The sequence below is a fragment of the Polistes fuscatus genome, unplaced genomic scaffold (assembly GCF_010416935.1).
Source record: "Polistes fuscatus isolate 324 unplaced genomic scaffold, CU_Pfus_HIC Scaffold13, whole genome shotgun sequence".
NCBI classification, from domain to species: domain Eukaryota; kingdom Metazoa; phylum Arthropoda; class Insecta; order Hymenoptera; family Vespidae; genus Polistes; species Polistes fuscatus.
In genome coordinates, this window is record NW_025113031.1 from 5,417,081 (window position 1) to 5,432,594 (window position 15,514).

Sequence of the window (15,514 nt, forward strand, 5' to 3'; positions counted from 1 at the left end):
CGGAAGAGAGATATTGTCGGAAATAAATTAGGCGAACGATATAACATAATATTAAATAGTAAAAAGAAGTTGAAAATCAAAGTCAAATTATTTGAATGTAATATATACTGACCTAATGCAAAACATAACGACGTCGTAAGAGAGTAATAATTAAGATAATTCTTAAGTGTAAAACTTGATTTAAAAAAGAAAAGAGAAAAAAAAAAGGAGAAAAATTTAAAAGTATAATAGGGTTAAACAACAGACCTTTTAAAAGCTCAAAAAACAGGTTAGGTGACATTTGAAGATTTTTAACCTTGCGCCACCTGCTGACAAAAACTCTCCGCGTAGAATGGTGAATAAACAAAAGTGAATTAGAACGGCGGATAGTAACATACGTTTCGCGGTGCAGTTCAGAGCGTACTTTAAACATATGTATGTCATTTGTATAACTTCTCGGTGAATAAGACAGAGGTATGCTTGGTACCTTTAAAGTAGAAAACGTAAATAATAGTAATCATTGAAGAAGAAGAATTAGAGGAAGGAGGAGGAGGAGAAGAAGAAGACAAAAAAAACAACACGTTGGTTAAAACTTATGGTAGAAATAATTCGATCATCTTAAAGTCATCAACGAAATGTAATGTGGAGCATGAACGTAATTAAGTGTATTAGTGTATAGTAGTGTAGATCTCTAACAAACAAATAAATCAACAACAACAACAATAACAATAATCTCAACCAACATTTCTACGAGGATTGAAGTTTTAAGTTCATCTGGTGTGCATAAATAAAGGTAAAACGGTAATTGTAATCATTTATTTGCATTAATAAATTTACGAACCTTTTTATCGAATGTTCGAAATAATCTAAAGAACGCTAGGTTATGTCCTCGCTTTCTGCCAGCTGTTTGCGCTCTACTAGTTACTGTAAACAATACCAAAAGAGAAACAGAGAAATAAAGAATAAATAAATGAAAAATAAAAGAGAAAGAAAGAAAGAAAGAGAAAGACAATTTGCATTCCAAATCGTTGCTAGTAAACAAGCGCCGCGAATCCGTTGTTTATTTATATTCGTTTATATAGTTTACAAATTTGATATTTATTTATAAATATGTACATGTCCAAAATAATACTCCGATTGTAACGCAAAAATATTGTTCATTCGACCGCGCCCATTACAAAATGTTCCTTTAACGTTTCTTTGTTCCTATGTTTTATTCATTATATAAAATAGTGTAAAAAATTTAGGCAATCGGTTAAAAAGAAAAGTTACATAAATCCAAGTAAAGATATCATATCTTTGTAGATAATTTTGATTTGAACAATTATATTTTTTCCGGTTAATATATTTGTTAAGAAAAGAAAATTTCGATGCATGCAAAATGTAGCTAAATTATCATGGAATGTATTGTAATACATGTTCCGTTAATAAATGGAAAACGTTCTTGACGGTAAAACGTGTTATGTTAAATCGTAGGTGTTTTCAGCTTGGAAATAAATTAGTAGGAGAATGTGGAGAGATTGCGTCTTGTTTTTCTAATTAGTTTTTTATGATATTATATGCATTAATATATATTATGTACGTTAAGTAAGTATTTTTGAAAGAAGTTAAACTGTTCTCTCTCGAAAAAAAAACACACACACACGCGCGCGCGCGCGCGTAATTTCATTTGGTGACAGTTATATCGCATGCGTACGTGCTTGTGTAAATGTTGCGTTCAATGATGCATCCCAATGCATCTCACATGCATCTCACATGCATGTACATGTGCGCCGCGTACCGTATATAGTTAGTGTGTAAATATCGTATGGTTCACAGTTTTAGGTTGACGATCGTGAAACACTTTGCAAAGTAGCCAATGGCTGATACGAGTACATTCTCTTCTCGACCAATCAACGTTAGCTGTCTATGCACTAAAATATATAACTGTGAATATATATTATAGCATAGGAGGACAATTTTCTTATGTTAGTCCATTTGACTATTATTAAATTTGTCCTTAATTAATGTTTGACAAGTTCTAAGTAGAATAAACAAAATATCATTGGGTTTTATTGCATGCATATATAATCGCATCACATATTGCAAAAGTTAGCACAGTGTTTGTCGGATCTAATGTAAGTTTGACGATTTGTTGTTCTTGGCTTATGTTAGAGTATTTTAAAGGTGTTACACGTTGAACGATGTCGTTCGACTTTGCGTGCCAGTAATCCGGTGAAAGTTGCATTCGAGATTTCTTATATTATCATACGTTTGGAAGCTCTCCGTGTTCGTCGAAGAAAATTATTTTCACTTCGTCTTTCATTTGAATCTTGTCAATCGATACAAGTTTACTATTTCAAGTACAAATTATTGCAGGTAGGCTTATGTTAAAACGAAATGGGACAGACTGTGGTTTAGAGATTTCAAATCGTTTTAATGCGATCTACGGTGATTTCTTTTACGACTTTGCTTTACGAATGTCTTCTGAATGATTTATTATTACTAAGAGATTGTATATTATTTATAGGAATGAAAAAAATCTCTCGATAAAAATGTGTATAATTATATACAATTCGCGAAGGAAATTTTCCATCGAGATCGATCGATCGATAGATCATGATTGATGATAAGTGGTAAATAATGTAATATTTATAAGTTTTATCTAATAGTTTATTTGAAATTAAGAAAAATAATCCTGACTAAATCCCTGACGCGATGTAATTCTGATGTAATTCTTGACTCGGCCATTAACCAAATTCTTGTTGTACCCTTTCAACGAAATCAGAAGTAAACTTTGGACGCTACCTGGGATAGCACTTAAAAGCAAACCACTTGATAATATCGGAATAAATCTATGTTACTTTTTGTGTAGACGAAACTGTACACGAAACTGTAGACGAAAAAAAATGAGTTGCAGGAGGTAAAGCATTTCTTATCATATACACATCGGTTTTTCACATATAGAAAAGAATAAGATCTTATTTGATTTCCGTTCAAACATAATCCGATTAAATTTCTGCTATAAATACATTTGACAAAGAAACTTTTTAGGCATCTGATTCTTATCAGATCTTTTCTTTCCTCCAACTCGAAAACGAAGAAACTTTGAAAGTAGATTTTGTTGTTTCTATCAACATTCACTCGGTTACTTCATGCTCGTCGATTGCATAAGAACGCAAAGTGATGCACTTAAAATACCACAGAATCAAGGTACCGCAAAGAATATTTAATTATAAAAATATACCGGGTGTACGCGCGTTATAGTAATCGAACAGGACTAAAAACAAAATTACGAGAGATAGATCTCGCGTACACGAGATGTTTTTTACCTGACAACGAATACGACGACCGTCAACGACCGTCTAACAAGAAGAACCCGCGGCGACTTGTAATTTTTAAACGTTTATGAAACTTTATATACAGTGTATTGTAAATAATTTCTTAGGTACCTCGGTACTTAGGTAACTCGGTCGGTTCTTCCCGAGCACGCTAGCCAAGCTTGTGTGATATGATAATTTATTTATTAAATGAATAAACAATTTATTCTTAGGAAAAAAGATAAAAAAAAATGCAAATTTATTAAGCTTATTTCACAATAATGAAAAAAATAAATTGCTCACAATGCCCCTAGCCCTTTTAGGCCTAAAAGGACATTGCCCCTGGCATTGTCGATAATGCCTGGCGGCTCAGTTTTTGATTTATTTAATAGAATAAATGATCATATCAAGCTTGACTGTACGTAAGGTCTTAAGCCCTAACGATCATCCAATATAAATTTATAAAGTTTCATAAACGTTTAAAAATGACGAGTCGCGGGTTCTCCTTGTAAGAGTCATCTATTTTTAAATGCCTCCTCGTTGTCTACTTGTTTATTTTCCCTTGCCATAAAATGTTAAGCATCGTTGAATAGACTGATTGGTAAACGTAAAACGTGTTCAAAAGGAAAGGTTTATTTCTTATTTCAGAGTTAGATATATAGATAGATATATATATATTTAATTAAAATAATACGTTATATATCGTGCGTGTGCAGTCAAGGATAAAAAATAATAATTTTCTTTTTTTTTATTTCCAAATAAGTACAATACAATTAATTTTAACTGTGTGTTATACTCTTTCGTATTAATTATCAATCCTTTCCGGTAAAAGTGTTTATTAATAAATAAATAAAAAAATAAAAATAATTTAATCTACAAATGAACAAAAATTAGTATAGAGTAAATACGGTAGGATACATCAATAATAATAATATATAAATAAAAAAAAATAAAATAATTAAATCTACAAATGAACAAAATTATTGTATAATAGATACGGTAGGATACATCAATAATAATAATATAATAAAATTTAAGCGTAGTTATTACGTGCTTGAATGTATATATAATACTTTTAATTCCTTAAACGCTTACGTTTTTCACTTTTATCTCGGTAACAGCCTTTTGAGCGATACGAAACGAACGAACAGCATTGTATTACGAACGCGACTCTTGCGATTATCGTCTCAGTCCGATGTTATATACCTATTATTTACGTATCTGTACATGCACATACACAGATACGAGTACGAGTTTATCCTTCGTTTTCCATTTATAGATTGTCTATGTCACATGCCACTGAGAGAGAGAGAGAGAGAGAGAGATTTTTATTTCTATATTTCTCTTTTACATTTCAGACACGTACATCATGCAGAGATATTTTTTCAAATGAACAAAAAAATGTAATCACTTATAATCGTTTGTTTGAAAAACATAATTGCATTTGGTTATCATTTGGTCTCTCGTACCTCAAAGGAAACAAATAAGAATGCAATGACTATAAATACTATTAGAGAAAATCTGAGGCAATGTCAAGCTCGTTGTGTATGCCAAAATTTCGATCTGCAAGGTCGTAGGCGCACGTATGAGAAAAAAAGAAGAAAGAAGAAGAAGAGAGAGAAGTAAAATTATCTATAAGGGATTATCTAAAAAAACAAATGTTAAATAATGTGCATACATTTAGAATATAAATTCGAATTATTCGTATAAAGGGATTCGCGAACGAACGCATTTAGTTTATTTATTATTTTCAAACACCACTTGGCAACTCTCGTTGCCACGCGAGAAAAAAAGAGATTCTTCATTTCGTTAGATCTTTTTTAGATGTATATGTATTCGTAGTGGATGAATGATGATGACGACGACGACAACGACGATGACGATGACATGACGATGACGATGACGATGACGATGACGATGACGATGACGACGATGAAGATGAGATGGCGATATGATGATAGATGATGATGATGAGTGATGATGATGATGAGGATGATCGTGATCGGAATTGGTTCGATTCAGCTCGTAGAAATTCGTAAACTTGCTCGTCCATGTTTAGTCGACGCTGAAACGTTGCATGTTCGAGATGTGCCGTTTCTTCTCTCCTCGCGAACTACGACGACGACGGTTTTAGCATCGTGTGGTATGTCAAGAAGAAAATAATCAACCCAAGGAGAAAGAAATTCTCAACGCGTTCTTATGATTTTTTTTCAAGAAGTAAGAAGAGAACGAAAAAATGTCCAAACAAACAGAACGATATTATTATTAAAAAATATAAACCAAGCAAGTTCTCGTCCAAGTTCTCGTCCAAGTTTTCTTTTTTAGACAATTCTTTTTTTCTTTATAACGATCGAGAACGAAAGAAGATCATTTAATTTGATGCGATTAAATGAAAAAAGAGAAGAAAAAACATACACAGGAGCAATGTTCCTAAGATTAATCGAACGTCTTTCGATGATGCGATGATGCGACGACGATGAGATCAAGAAAGTGGGAAAATTTGGCGATGCTTACGACGAAAAGAAGAGTTCAGAAATTGACGCAAGAAGAAATAATTGCGAATTAATAAAAATTATAAACAAACGATCGAAGAAGAGATATATATTTGTTTGTTTTGTTAATAAGAAGAAATAATCGCGTCATCGGAGTAAGAAAAGAAAATGACAAGAGTGCCGATTTTGTTGGACCGGTAAATGAGAGGCACGTTAAACATGGCGTCTCGAAGTGACGCTTGCGCTATCGCCTATAAAAGATCTTCGGTAAGTGTCTCTCTTTTATATATATGAAGAACGAAAAGAGAAAAGTTCGTTTCCTAGTACGTTTGCAGGAATAAATCGAAAGTCGAATTACGTAAGAATCGGTAGACGACTATTACGTGTCGCTCAGAATATGAGCGCACACTCGCTAGTAACAAATAAGCAAGCAAGCAAAAACGTGCACGCGTGGGTGTTGTGTTATGTGTAGAGAAGAAGAAGCAACCGGTGCGCAACCAAGCGCAGCGCGCACCAAGAGCGCACCTTTTTTCAATATTTCCCCGAGTCAAATGACGAGGGAAAAATAGTATCCAAAAAATAAAAAAAATAAAAGAGAAAGGAAGAGAGAGAGAGAAGATTACAAATTTATTCGTCAAACTTGATTCGTCAAACTTGATTCGTCGAACTTGATTCGTGACGTTTCGCGAATTACGTTATCTTATGTTTCGTTGCTTTTTTCCTTCTTTTTCTTCTTCTTCTGTTTCCTTTTTTTCTTTTTTCATCATTTAATCTGTATTTAGCAAATACTTGTTAGCGTATTATCTCTCTCCTCTTTATTTCATTTCTCTTTTTTATAGGTGAATTAATTTTTATTCGGACAACTTGTTCAGCGCGATGCGAAATATTTTGTCCTCCTGTTCGCGAAGGAAAAAAAAAGGAAAAGAAAAAAACAATAAATCTTTTGATATAATAAATAAGCACAGAAGGAAATTGTGAAAGAGAGTGTGTTACGAACGCGATCAACCTGTATATTATTATTAGATTCTAGGCCGATCGCGCTTGCTCGGCAAGCCGTTGCGCTCGTCGAAAGTAGAAAAGTTGTTGTCACCCCCTTCATCTTGCAAGATCACCGCTTACGAAAGTATTCGAATTTCGTAAAAAAAAGGAAAAAAAAGGAAAAAAAGGAAAGAATACGAATAATAAGTAGATAATATTAATTGTTATTCCTTCGTACGGGATACTACCGATTATGTTAAAAAAAGGATAGAAACGTGGGTGACAAAAACGATAGGATCATTTCGCATAGTATCATTTTTCAGTGTTTTTATCCTTTTCCTTCCCGAACGATCGCAAAAAGATGATCATCACGTAACCGAACGATTATTTTATATCTCGGTGTTTTCGAGTTAGGATCTATCTCTATATCCCAAGTCCTGACGATGATCGCAACGATTCGTAATTCGAAACGAACAATTGCGAAAAGAAAAAAATAGAAAAAAATAGAAAAAACAAAGACAAGATTTATCCGCTTCTTATTTTCTTCGTCTCCTTTTTTTTCTCGTTTCATCGAAAAAATACATTTCTATTTCTACCAAGCGTAAAACGTTTTATCCTTGACCGTTGAAGAAGCAACCGCGACCGAACAATTAGTTTGGCTTTGACGTCGTATTTGCGCGATTTACGTCGATCAGAATGAATGACACGACGCAACAACTTTTAAATGCACGACGACAATGTTAAAAGAGAAAATCATCGATCCGTTATTCGATCTTCTCTCTTACTTCTTCTTCTATTGTTATTATTATTATTATTTTTCACGTTGATTCAATCAATCGTTCACGATACCGATTCGTGATCTTTTATTTTAAACGTAACGCGTACGCTATTAATATACTTCGCTTCGATCAATCAGTTATTGTTAGGTGATAGAGCAGGACGAGTAGTTGCATCTCCTTCAATTTTCTTTCTTATTATTTTTTAACACTCGTCAAAATTGCTATGCAAGAGTATTACATTTATTTTTATCCATAACGATGAGACGACGAGATGATCATTTATCGTTAGGAAAAGGAAAAGGAAAAGAAAAAGATTACAATGGATTGCATTTAATAAAATGATTTTTTCTTGTAATCTCCATTGGTTCAATTTTCAATCCGCGAACAAATTTAACGATAAAGATTTGAAGATATAATCACGGTAAATATCGAAGATTCGATTATCACGTGTGGTGACCAGAAAAAAGTTACGTTGAAATTTAGACGAACGGATAGATGGAAAGAAAAGCTTGCTTTCTAATTGGATGAGAGAAGCCCTATTTTGCAGACTAACGATCCGCTTTCTGTGTCAGCGGCAAAGTAAAAAGATTTCGAACGCCGGATAGACGCGAGAGGAAACTTTGAAATAGAGCAAAATAATTTGGCTAGGTGGAATTTCACGAAACAAAGCTACGTATAGGGGGTACAAGTAGAAGAAGAAGGAGAAGAAGAAGGAGAAGAAGAAGGAGAAGGAGAGGAAGGGAAAGGGGAATAAGTAAAAGAAAGAAAGAAAGAAAAGTCGAGTGGAGAGGGGGATGAAGGGTGGGCGAGGAAGAACGGTGCCATGCGGTCGACGAGTGCTCCTCGAGCAAGTTATTTTGGTCCCCACGGCCGCCCTCCACGTTCCCTCCACATTTCCTCCACATTTCCTCCACGTTTCCTCCACGTTTCATCCACGTTTCATCCGCGTTTCCTTGCGAAATACTTTTTATTATATTTTCATAGATCTGGTATTTTGCTATTCGGCAAATATTACTTATCAACAAAATAATTTATTTTATCCTTATTGTTTTCCTTTTCTCTCGGCGAACCAAACGAAACGAAACGAAACGAAACGAAAGAACACGAAAAAGAGAGAGAGAGAGAGAGAGAGAGAATAAAAACAAGGGATTCCTCAATTTTGTTCATCATTAATATCGTAAATGTAAGCCTCTTTTCGTTATGTAACGCATCTAGTATGCATGTAACGTTTGATGGGAATACAAAGGATACATATTTCATAAATCAATTCTGACAAGTATAATTTGTTGGGTAACCTGATTCGCTAAATAAACTCGATAAACTTTTTTCAAAGTTTTGTCGGTAGAGTCGGTCGGTTGATTGATCGATATTTATTGATATTTGTAAGTTGAATAAATGATTTATCAAATTGTAGGCGCAACAATTTTCCGGAGATATGAAGGAACATTCGGATTCTTGGAAAGTCGAGAGAGACAAGGATCCGCCACAAAGATCGCAAAGCAGTGCTGCCAGTTTGATGTCAATCGGCGCTGATATATCTCCTAGTTCGTCACATTTTTTCGAGGTAGTCGTTCGATACGAAATATTCTTCCATTTCCTTTTCCTTTTACCATTGGGAAATTGTTCTTTATGTTTCCTTTTTTTGTTGTTTTTTTTTTTTAAATTAATTTTAGGTACTTTACGTCGGTAAGATCAAAGTTTCTCATCCAAAAGTATCGGAATCTTTCATCGACGATGCCCTGCTCAGATTTCGTTCGCACGGACTCGAAAAATCTAAATCCTCGGCAAGCGCTTTTCTATCGGAATGTCAGCAACTACAACGTCAAGCTGTCACCAATTTATATGTCGCCAATAATAGGAGGAACAGCACGGTAAGCAGAAAACAAATAATTTTAGTTCATTCTAGGATATGTATCCAAATGAAATATCAAAACTCATCTCACGTATATTATATTTCGGATTACGGATTACGGATTATTAAAAGTTGTTTTCTTCTTGTCATTTGTTACACATGCAATTGTTGCATTAGCCTGATCGTTCTTTTAGGAATCTAGTGCCAGCGAAACGGGTAGCGTCGAAAACGTATCCGGACATGGTTCTATCTTAACATCGGCGGTGGCTACCTCATCGGTGGCTACCTCATCGGTGGCTACCTCATCGGTGGTAGCGTCTTCTTCTTCCTCTTTGAAATCCGAGGATAGCAACGGTAGTCAAATTAGAACATCTTCGACGACTATTGACAATAATGCCGGAGGTAATATTCAAGTACCCGAAGTTATGAGAAATCGTGCTTCTTCGATGGGCAGCGTTTTAACAGGTAGAAGAGATTCCGGTCCGAAAACTAGCGACGAGCATAATAGAACCATGCTATTTCAGGTAGAAAAAAAAAGACAAATGCTATTCAAACACGATCTGTCGATCTTTATCTAACATTTCATTAACCATTTTTACAATATCCGATGTATCGTTCTCGAATCGTAGGTGGGAAGGGCCGATCTTAGATTGATCAGTCCCGACAGGAAACAAGTTTTGCTTCACAAACAAATTAAAGACGTTGCAAGTTGCGTACAGGGTGTTAAGAATTCCGAACACTTTGGATTTATTTGTAGAGAAGCTGCGATAGAAAGTTTCGTTGGTTATATATTCAAATGTCAATCGGAATCTGTTGCCGACGATCTCGTTGCAGGTGAGATTAAACTTATTCATTTTATAATTTATATAGAACACTGCTTAACTGCTCGACAAGTATTTTTTCTTATCATCTTTTCTCAACGCAATCTTACACATTCTGTGTTTTAATAGCGATCACTCAAGCATTCGTTGCAACCTGCGATGTTACGAGAAAGGAAAGATATCCTGTATTCTCGTGCGAACACTGTCCCATGTTCTGGTATAATAAACTGTATCAAGAGATAGAAGGTAACATTCATATGAATTTTGTATCTTCGACTAAAGTTCCATATATTCTATAATATCGTTTATTATTTTGTTTTCTATCTTTTAGGCCAAAACGATCGCCGAACTCAGAGTATAATATTTTCTCGAATGGAACAATTACCGGAAGACGAGCAAGAGATCGTTGTTAGCAAATACAAAGGTGCGGAAGCAATCGGAGGTGGTGCTGGTGCTGGTGCTGGTGCTAGTGCTGGTTCGAGTTTGCGCGAACAGAATCAATTTCTCATGAGATTATTACGTGCTCATTGCGAGGCTAAACAAGCCAGGCACGTTCACGATACAGCCGAGAATAGGTACAATGATTCTTACAAAAGTAGAAATAATATTTCAATTGAAAATCTCAACAAATCTCAAAAAATATATAACTAATGATATCATGACGTTTATTATCATTTTCAGAAGCGAATTTTTAAATCAGTATCTCAGCGTAGGCGTTGGCAGTACGATATTTATGAAAGCAAAACGTTCGCTGACTAATAGTTTCGATAATCTTATGAAACGAAAGGGTTCGCGCGAAGACTTTGGACTCTCTTCGCAACCGAAGGATCATAATCATCTGAACACGGTATTACAAAAGAGCGGAAGCCAGAGTCCCGATAATTCGCGTCAATCCTCGATAGCCGGGGACGTTTCGACGGAAAATTCTGGAAGACCAAGATCGTTACGCGTATCCCCGGAACAACAGCAGATATCTGTTAATACAGGACCGAGGAGTTCGATGATGGATATGTAAGTGGAATCATTTCACGATTATATTCTTTTCGATTGCAAATACTATTTGTTCTTTGATTTATTTTGTGCAGCTTCTTAAAAGTAGGCAACTCGCCGAAAATGTCGCCGACGGAATCCGACGGAAATACCGCCGATATGCATTCCAACAGTTCCTGGAGACAGGCTATATTACATCGAGTTGTAACACCGGGTAAAGAACACGATAAAAACAACGGAAAAGCTGAGAGTTCTAATAGCAATGAAGCACCCGCTATTGCTACGCGCAGAACGAGACAGGAATTGAGGGATCTTTGGAAAAAAGCAATTAACCAACAAGTGATACTTATACGAATGGAGAAAGAGAATGCAAGGCTTAAAGGTATTATAATCTCTCTCGCACTAACTTACTCGCTCTAACTTACTCGCTCTACTTATTATAATTCATATGCAAATCTATATACTATTGATTGTATATTCGTTGTAACAAAAGTATTCGAATTAATTTAAGAACGTCAAGAAGAAGCGACAGTGAAGAGAATCAAATTGGAATACGACGAAATTAGCAGTTGTGCTCGTGAACTCGTTGAAGTATGGGATTTACTGGTTAGCAAGGAATCCCGTGTTTCTACAAAGTGTGACAATCAAATGCTCTTACATGCCATCAAGCAAGGTAACGTAATCCGTGTTAAGAATAAATAAGAAAAAGTAGTCTGACACCACAGTCTGTTTCCTATTTTTCAGGTGTACCTAAAGGAAAAAGGGGCGAAGTATGGCAATTTCTAGCGGAACAATTTTGCCTGAAACAACCACCCATAGATACTCATGAATTTCCAAACTACAATACATCTTACGATTTATTACTAAAACAACTGACATCTCAGCAACATGCTATTCTTATCGACTTAGGCCGTACATTTCCGAATCATCCGTATTTCAGTTCACCTTTGGGACCTGGCCAATTAGCACTTTTCAATTTATTGAAAGCTTATTCTTTACTGGATCACGAAGTTGGCTATTGCCAGGGCTTAAGTTTTGTCGCTGGAGTCCTCCTCTTACACGTAAATATTCAATTTTATGGTTAAATAAATGTCATTTTCAATGTTGCATAGAGCATCGATGTTTTAAAAGTTTAGTCGATTAGCTTAGAAAGAAACACTTCTTTTGTCTTTTTTTGTTTTTCTTTTATTTTATATATCATAAAAAATGTTTCTAACTGTTTCATAATCAGATGGTGGAAGATCAGGCTTTTTTTCTCTTACGACATCTGATGTTTCGGAGAGGCCTGAGAAAACTCTACCTTCCAGATATGGCAGCATTGCAATTGCACTTGTATCAACTGTCAAGATTATTGCACGATAGACTACCGGCACTTTATGATCATTTTGACAAGCACGAAGTGTCACCCACTTTGTATGCAGCACCGTGGTTGTTGACCTTGTTTGCCAGTCAGTTTCCATTAGGTTTTGTAACTAGAGTCTTTGGTAAGTTTTCTTACCTCCTCCAAATTTACGATCCCCTATTATTTCTTACTTTACTTTACGTATTATAAGGTCCTATAAACTTCGATGGAACATTTTCTTTTTTTTTTTATTCGACGATCATCCTTCTTTCTGTCATAGATTTACTTTTTCTCGAAAGTTCCGAAATATTATTCCGAGTAGCCGTGGCATTATTGGAAGAACATCAAGATCAGTTGCTGTGTTGCGACAGTTTCGAAGAAATAATGGAATATCTTAAAGTAAGTGTGTATATATTATTTTACGAAAACGTGGTCATCGAATAAGAATTTGTTTTTTTTTTTTTTTTTTTTCTTTGTGAATCTATTTAGACTCGCGTGCCAGCTGTTGACAAAGCCACCTTGGATCGCGTAATGAAACGCGTTTTCTATCCGGACATGGAAGTTTCTAAACAATTGAATGAATACAGAGTGGAGTATCAAGTGTTACAAGAAGAAATGGTATCGATGAAACCGCAAATCGAAAGTTTGGAAAAATTCAAGGCTCTGAACAAACAATTGATGAAACAAGTCGATCAATTAAACGAACAATTGGAGGTAAGAAAATCATTAGGATGCAATTCGTTGTATTATTTAGAATATTTTTCTTTGTTTTCGGGACGACAAGTGTGTCGTTCATTCTATGCAAATTTTTCTTTTACAGATAGCAATGAATAACTTGCAACGTTTGGAAACAGCCCGATCGATGCAACAATCGGTTGTGAATAAATTAGAATCTCATAATCGCGGTCTCGAAGTAACGGTTACGACTTTGGGTGCATTCATTCAACACCTGGCTGAAACGCGCGACGACATAGATTTTCCAGGTGATGTACGTAGAATAATTTCGCAATTGAGCTTAGCCGAAAAGCGAAGGAACACGAACAAATCGTATCCGTTGAAAATATTAGAAGATCATACGAAACAAGGTCTGATTAAAAGTAATTCGACCGGCAGGGAATCACATAATTTCTTAAAGAACAGTAACATGGTCGATCCTCCGTATCCTTTAAAATCAACATTGAGCCAACCGAATTTGGCAACCAGATTGGAGAAAGTATCCTCATTTTTTTCTAATTCGCACAACCATATACAAAAGCAACGTGCACAATTGGCCGCGCTTAGAAACGAGTATACCGATCCGAATGTAAGAATCAATAATGACGAAAATGATCCAAAAACGGTCAATATAGACATACAAATAACGGATGCAATGACGTCTCAAAACGATAACATAGAACAGAACGATAATCATTTAAAGATTCAAACGGCAAATTTAGAAAAATCAGTCTCGTTACCATTATCTAATGCAAAATTAAAATTTAAGCCCTCCAAGTCGGCTTACGAATTGGGTTCCATTAAAAAAGTCCCAACGAGCAAAATCGAAGTTACCAATGAAGATTCCGTGACGAGTTTGACAGGAACCATGCACCCTTTGGATACTTGTAGCGATGTTAATTTTCGATACGGTGGAACGACCAAATTAAAATCTATCAAACCAGTTAGATTATCTAGTCCTAGTGGTCAAGGTGATAATTTAAATAAAAATACTCAAAGCCAAAATACTGAAGCTTTAAATAGATAACACTTACTTATGTTATTATGTTTGCAAAGAAAAATGGAAATACTATCAAGAAGAAAAGATACACACACAAAATCGTGATTGAATTACCATTCAATTAGATTATTCTCAAAGAAATAGGTATTATCCACAAGGAAATAAATCAATCAATTTCTTACGGTCTATAACATTTGCAACGATCATTAATTCTGTATCCTCGAATCTACATTTATTTTTCTCCTTCGCACTTCGTAATCTCATTTCCTTGATGAATGAAAAAAAACAAAAACAAAAACCAAGTACATTTTTAGGAGGACAAAGATGTGCGTATTGAATTTAAATAGAATTTCTAATATAATTTGATATCAACGAATCTTAATTAATCTTCTACAGGATAATTATTGACGCGTATCTCTGTACGTATATATTAAATAAAAGTATATCTATGTGTAAATACATAAATATGCATACCACCATACATACATACATACATACATACATACATACTTAAAGAATATGTTTTAAAACAACTTTGTGTAAAACACGATGTGTATCGTCCTATACAGATCTCAATGGGGATGTCAATGAAAAGAGAAATATCATAAATGGAGTTAATTTCTTGCCTTAAACAAACAAACAAACAAACAAACAAATAAACAAAACAAAAATCATTTATTTAGGGCACAAATTTTCCATAAATAGTATGCACTATGTGTATATTTATTGTTACCAAATTAATCGAAAAGAAAGAAAGATAAAAAGAATAAAAAGAAATATAAAAACCATAAGTTACCTGGAATATATCATGTATATAAATATAATTCTAACAGTATAAATAATTTCCACTTGTTATTAAATATTGTTATAAAAAAACAAAAAATAATTAAAACAAAAAAGGCGAATAAAAAAGAATTAAAAAAAAATAAATAAATAAATAAAAATAAAAAATAAAAATATGCCAAATATATATATATAAATATATATATATATATATATATATTTTAAGATGTAAGAAAAAAAAAGTGATATTGAAATAGATGATATTTGTATTAATTGTGTGTGTATAGATTTATTGTGAGAAAGAAATGTAGAGAAATAAATAGATAGATAGATAGGTAGATAGATAGATATATATATATATATAGAGAGAGAGAGAGAGAGAGAGAGAGAGACAGACAGACAGACAGACAGACAGATAGAGAGAGACAGAGATACGTATAGATGTATAGACATAATTCATTTTTAGATATATATATATATATTAT

General features: G+C 34.3%; 1 protein-coding gene and 1 long non-coding RNA gene across 3 annotated transcripts; both read left to right on the plus strand.

The window, feature by feature from the left end:
- Window positions 1-242: 242 nt before the first annotated feature.
- LOC122513867 (TBC1 domain family member 1) lies at window positions 243-14,983 on the plus strand. Of its 2 annotated transcripts, none has more exons than XM_043630348.1 (15): window positions 243-772; window positions 8,942-9,091; window positions 9,201-9,398; window positions 9,574-9,903; window positions 10,009-10,213; window positions 10,330-10,446; window positions 10,532-10,775; window positions 10,882-11,211; window positions 11,286-11,572; window positions 11,702-11,863; window positions 11,935-12,251; window positions 12,422-12,674; window positions 12,813-12,931; window positions 13,022-13,246; window positions 13,353-14,983. In XM_043630348.1, exons 2-15 carry the CDS (start codon window positions 8,963-8,965, stop codon window positions 14,271-14,273), a joined length of 3,837 nt encoding a protein of 1,278 aa, XP_043486283.1. In that variant the 5' UTR covers window positions 243-772; window positions 8,942-8,962; the 3' UTR covers window positions 14,274-14,983. The 2 variants fall into 2 exon arrangements, with proteins under 2 accessions (XP_043486283.1, XP_043486282.1); XM_043630347.1 differs by lacking the exon at window positions 243-772 and adding an exon at window positions 5,338-6,037.
- On the plus strand, window positions 6,044-8,242 carry LOC122513870. Its single transcript, XR_006302907.1, has 2 exons — window positions 6,044-6,338; window positions 6,610-8,242. It is a non-coding gene; the product is annotated as an uncharacterized LOC122513870 (long non-coding RNA).
- Window positions 14,984-15,514: the final 531 nt, after the last annotated feature.

What these genes read in the sequence shown, in the direction of transcription:
- LOC122513867 (XM_043630347.1), top strand. Translation starts at nt 5,972, where the DNA reads ATGAGAGGCACGTTAAACATGGCGTCTCGAAGTGACGCTTGCGCTATC. An exon ending in ATAATAGGAGGAACAGCACG is followed by an intron (nt 9,399 to 9,573) that starts GTAAGCAGAAAA and finishes TCGTTCTTTTAG; the next exon opens with GAATCTAGTGCCAGCGAAAC. An exon ending in AGGAGTTCGATGATGGATAT is followed by an intron (nt 11,212 to 11,285) that starts GTAAGTGGAATC and finishes TATTTTGTGCAG; the next exon opens with CTTCTTAAAAGTAGGCAACT.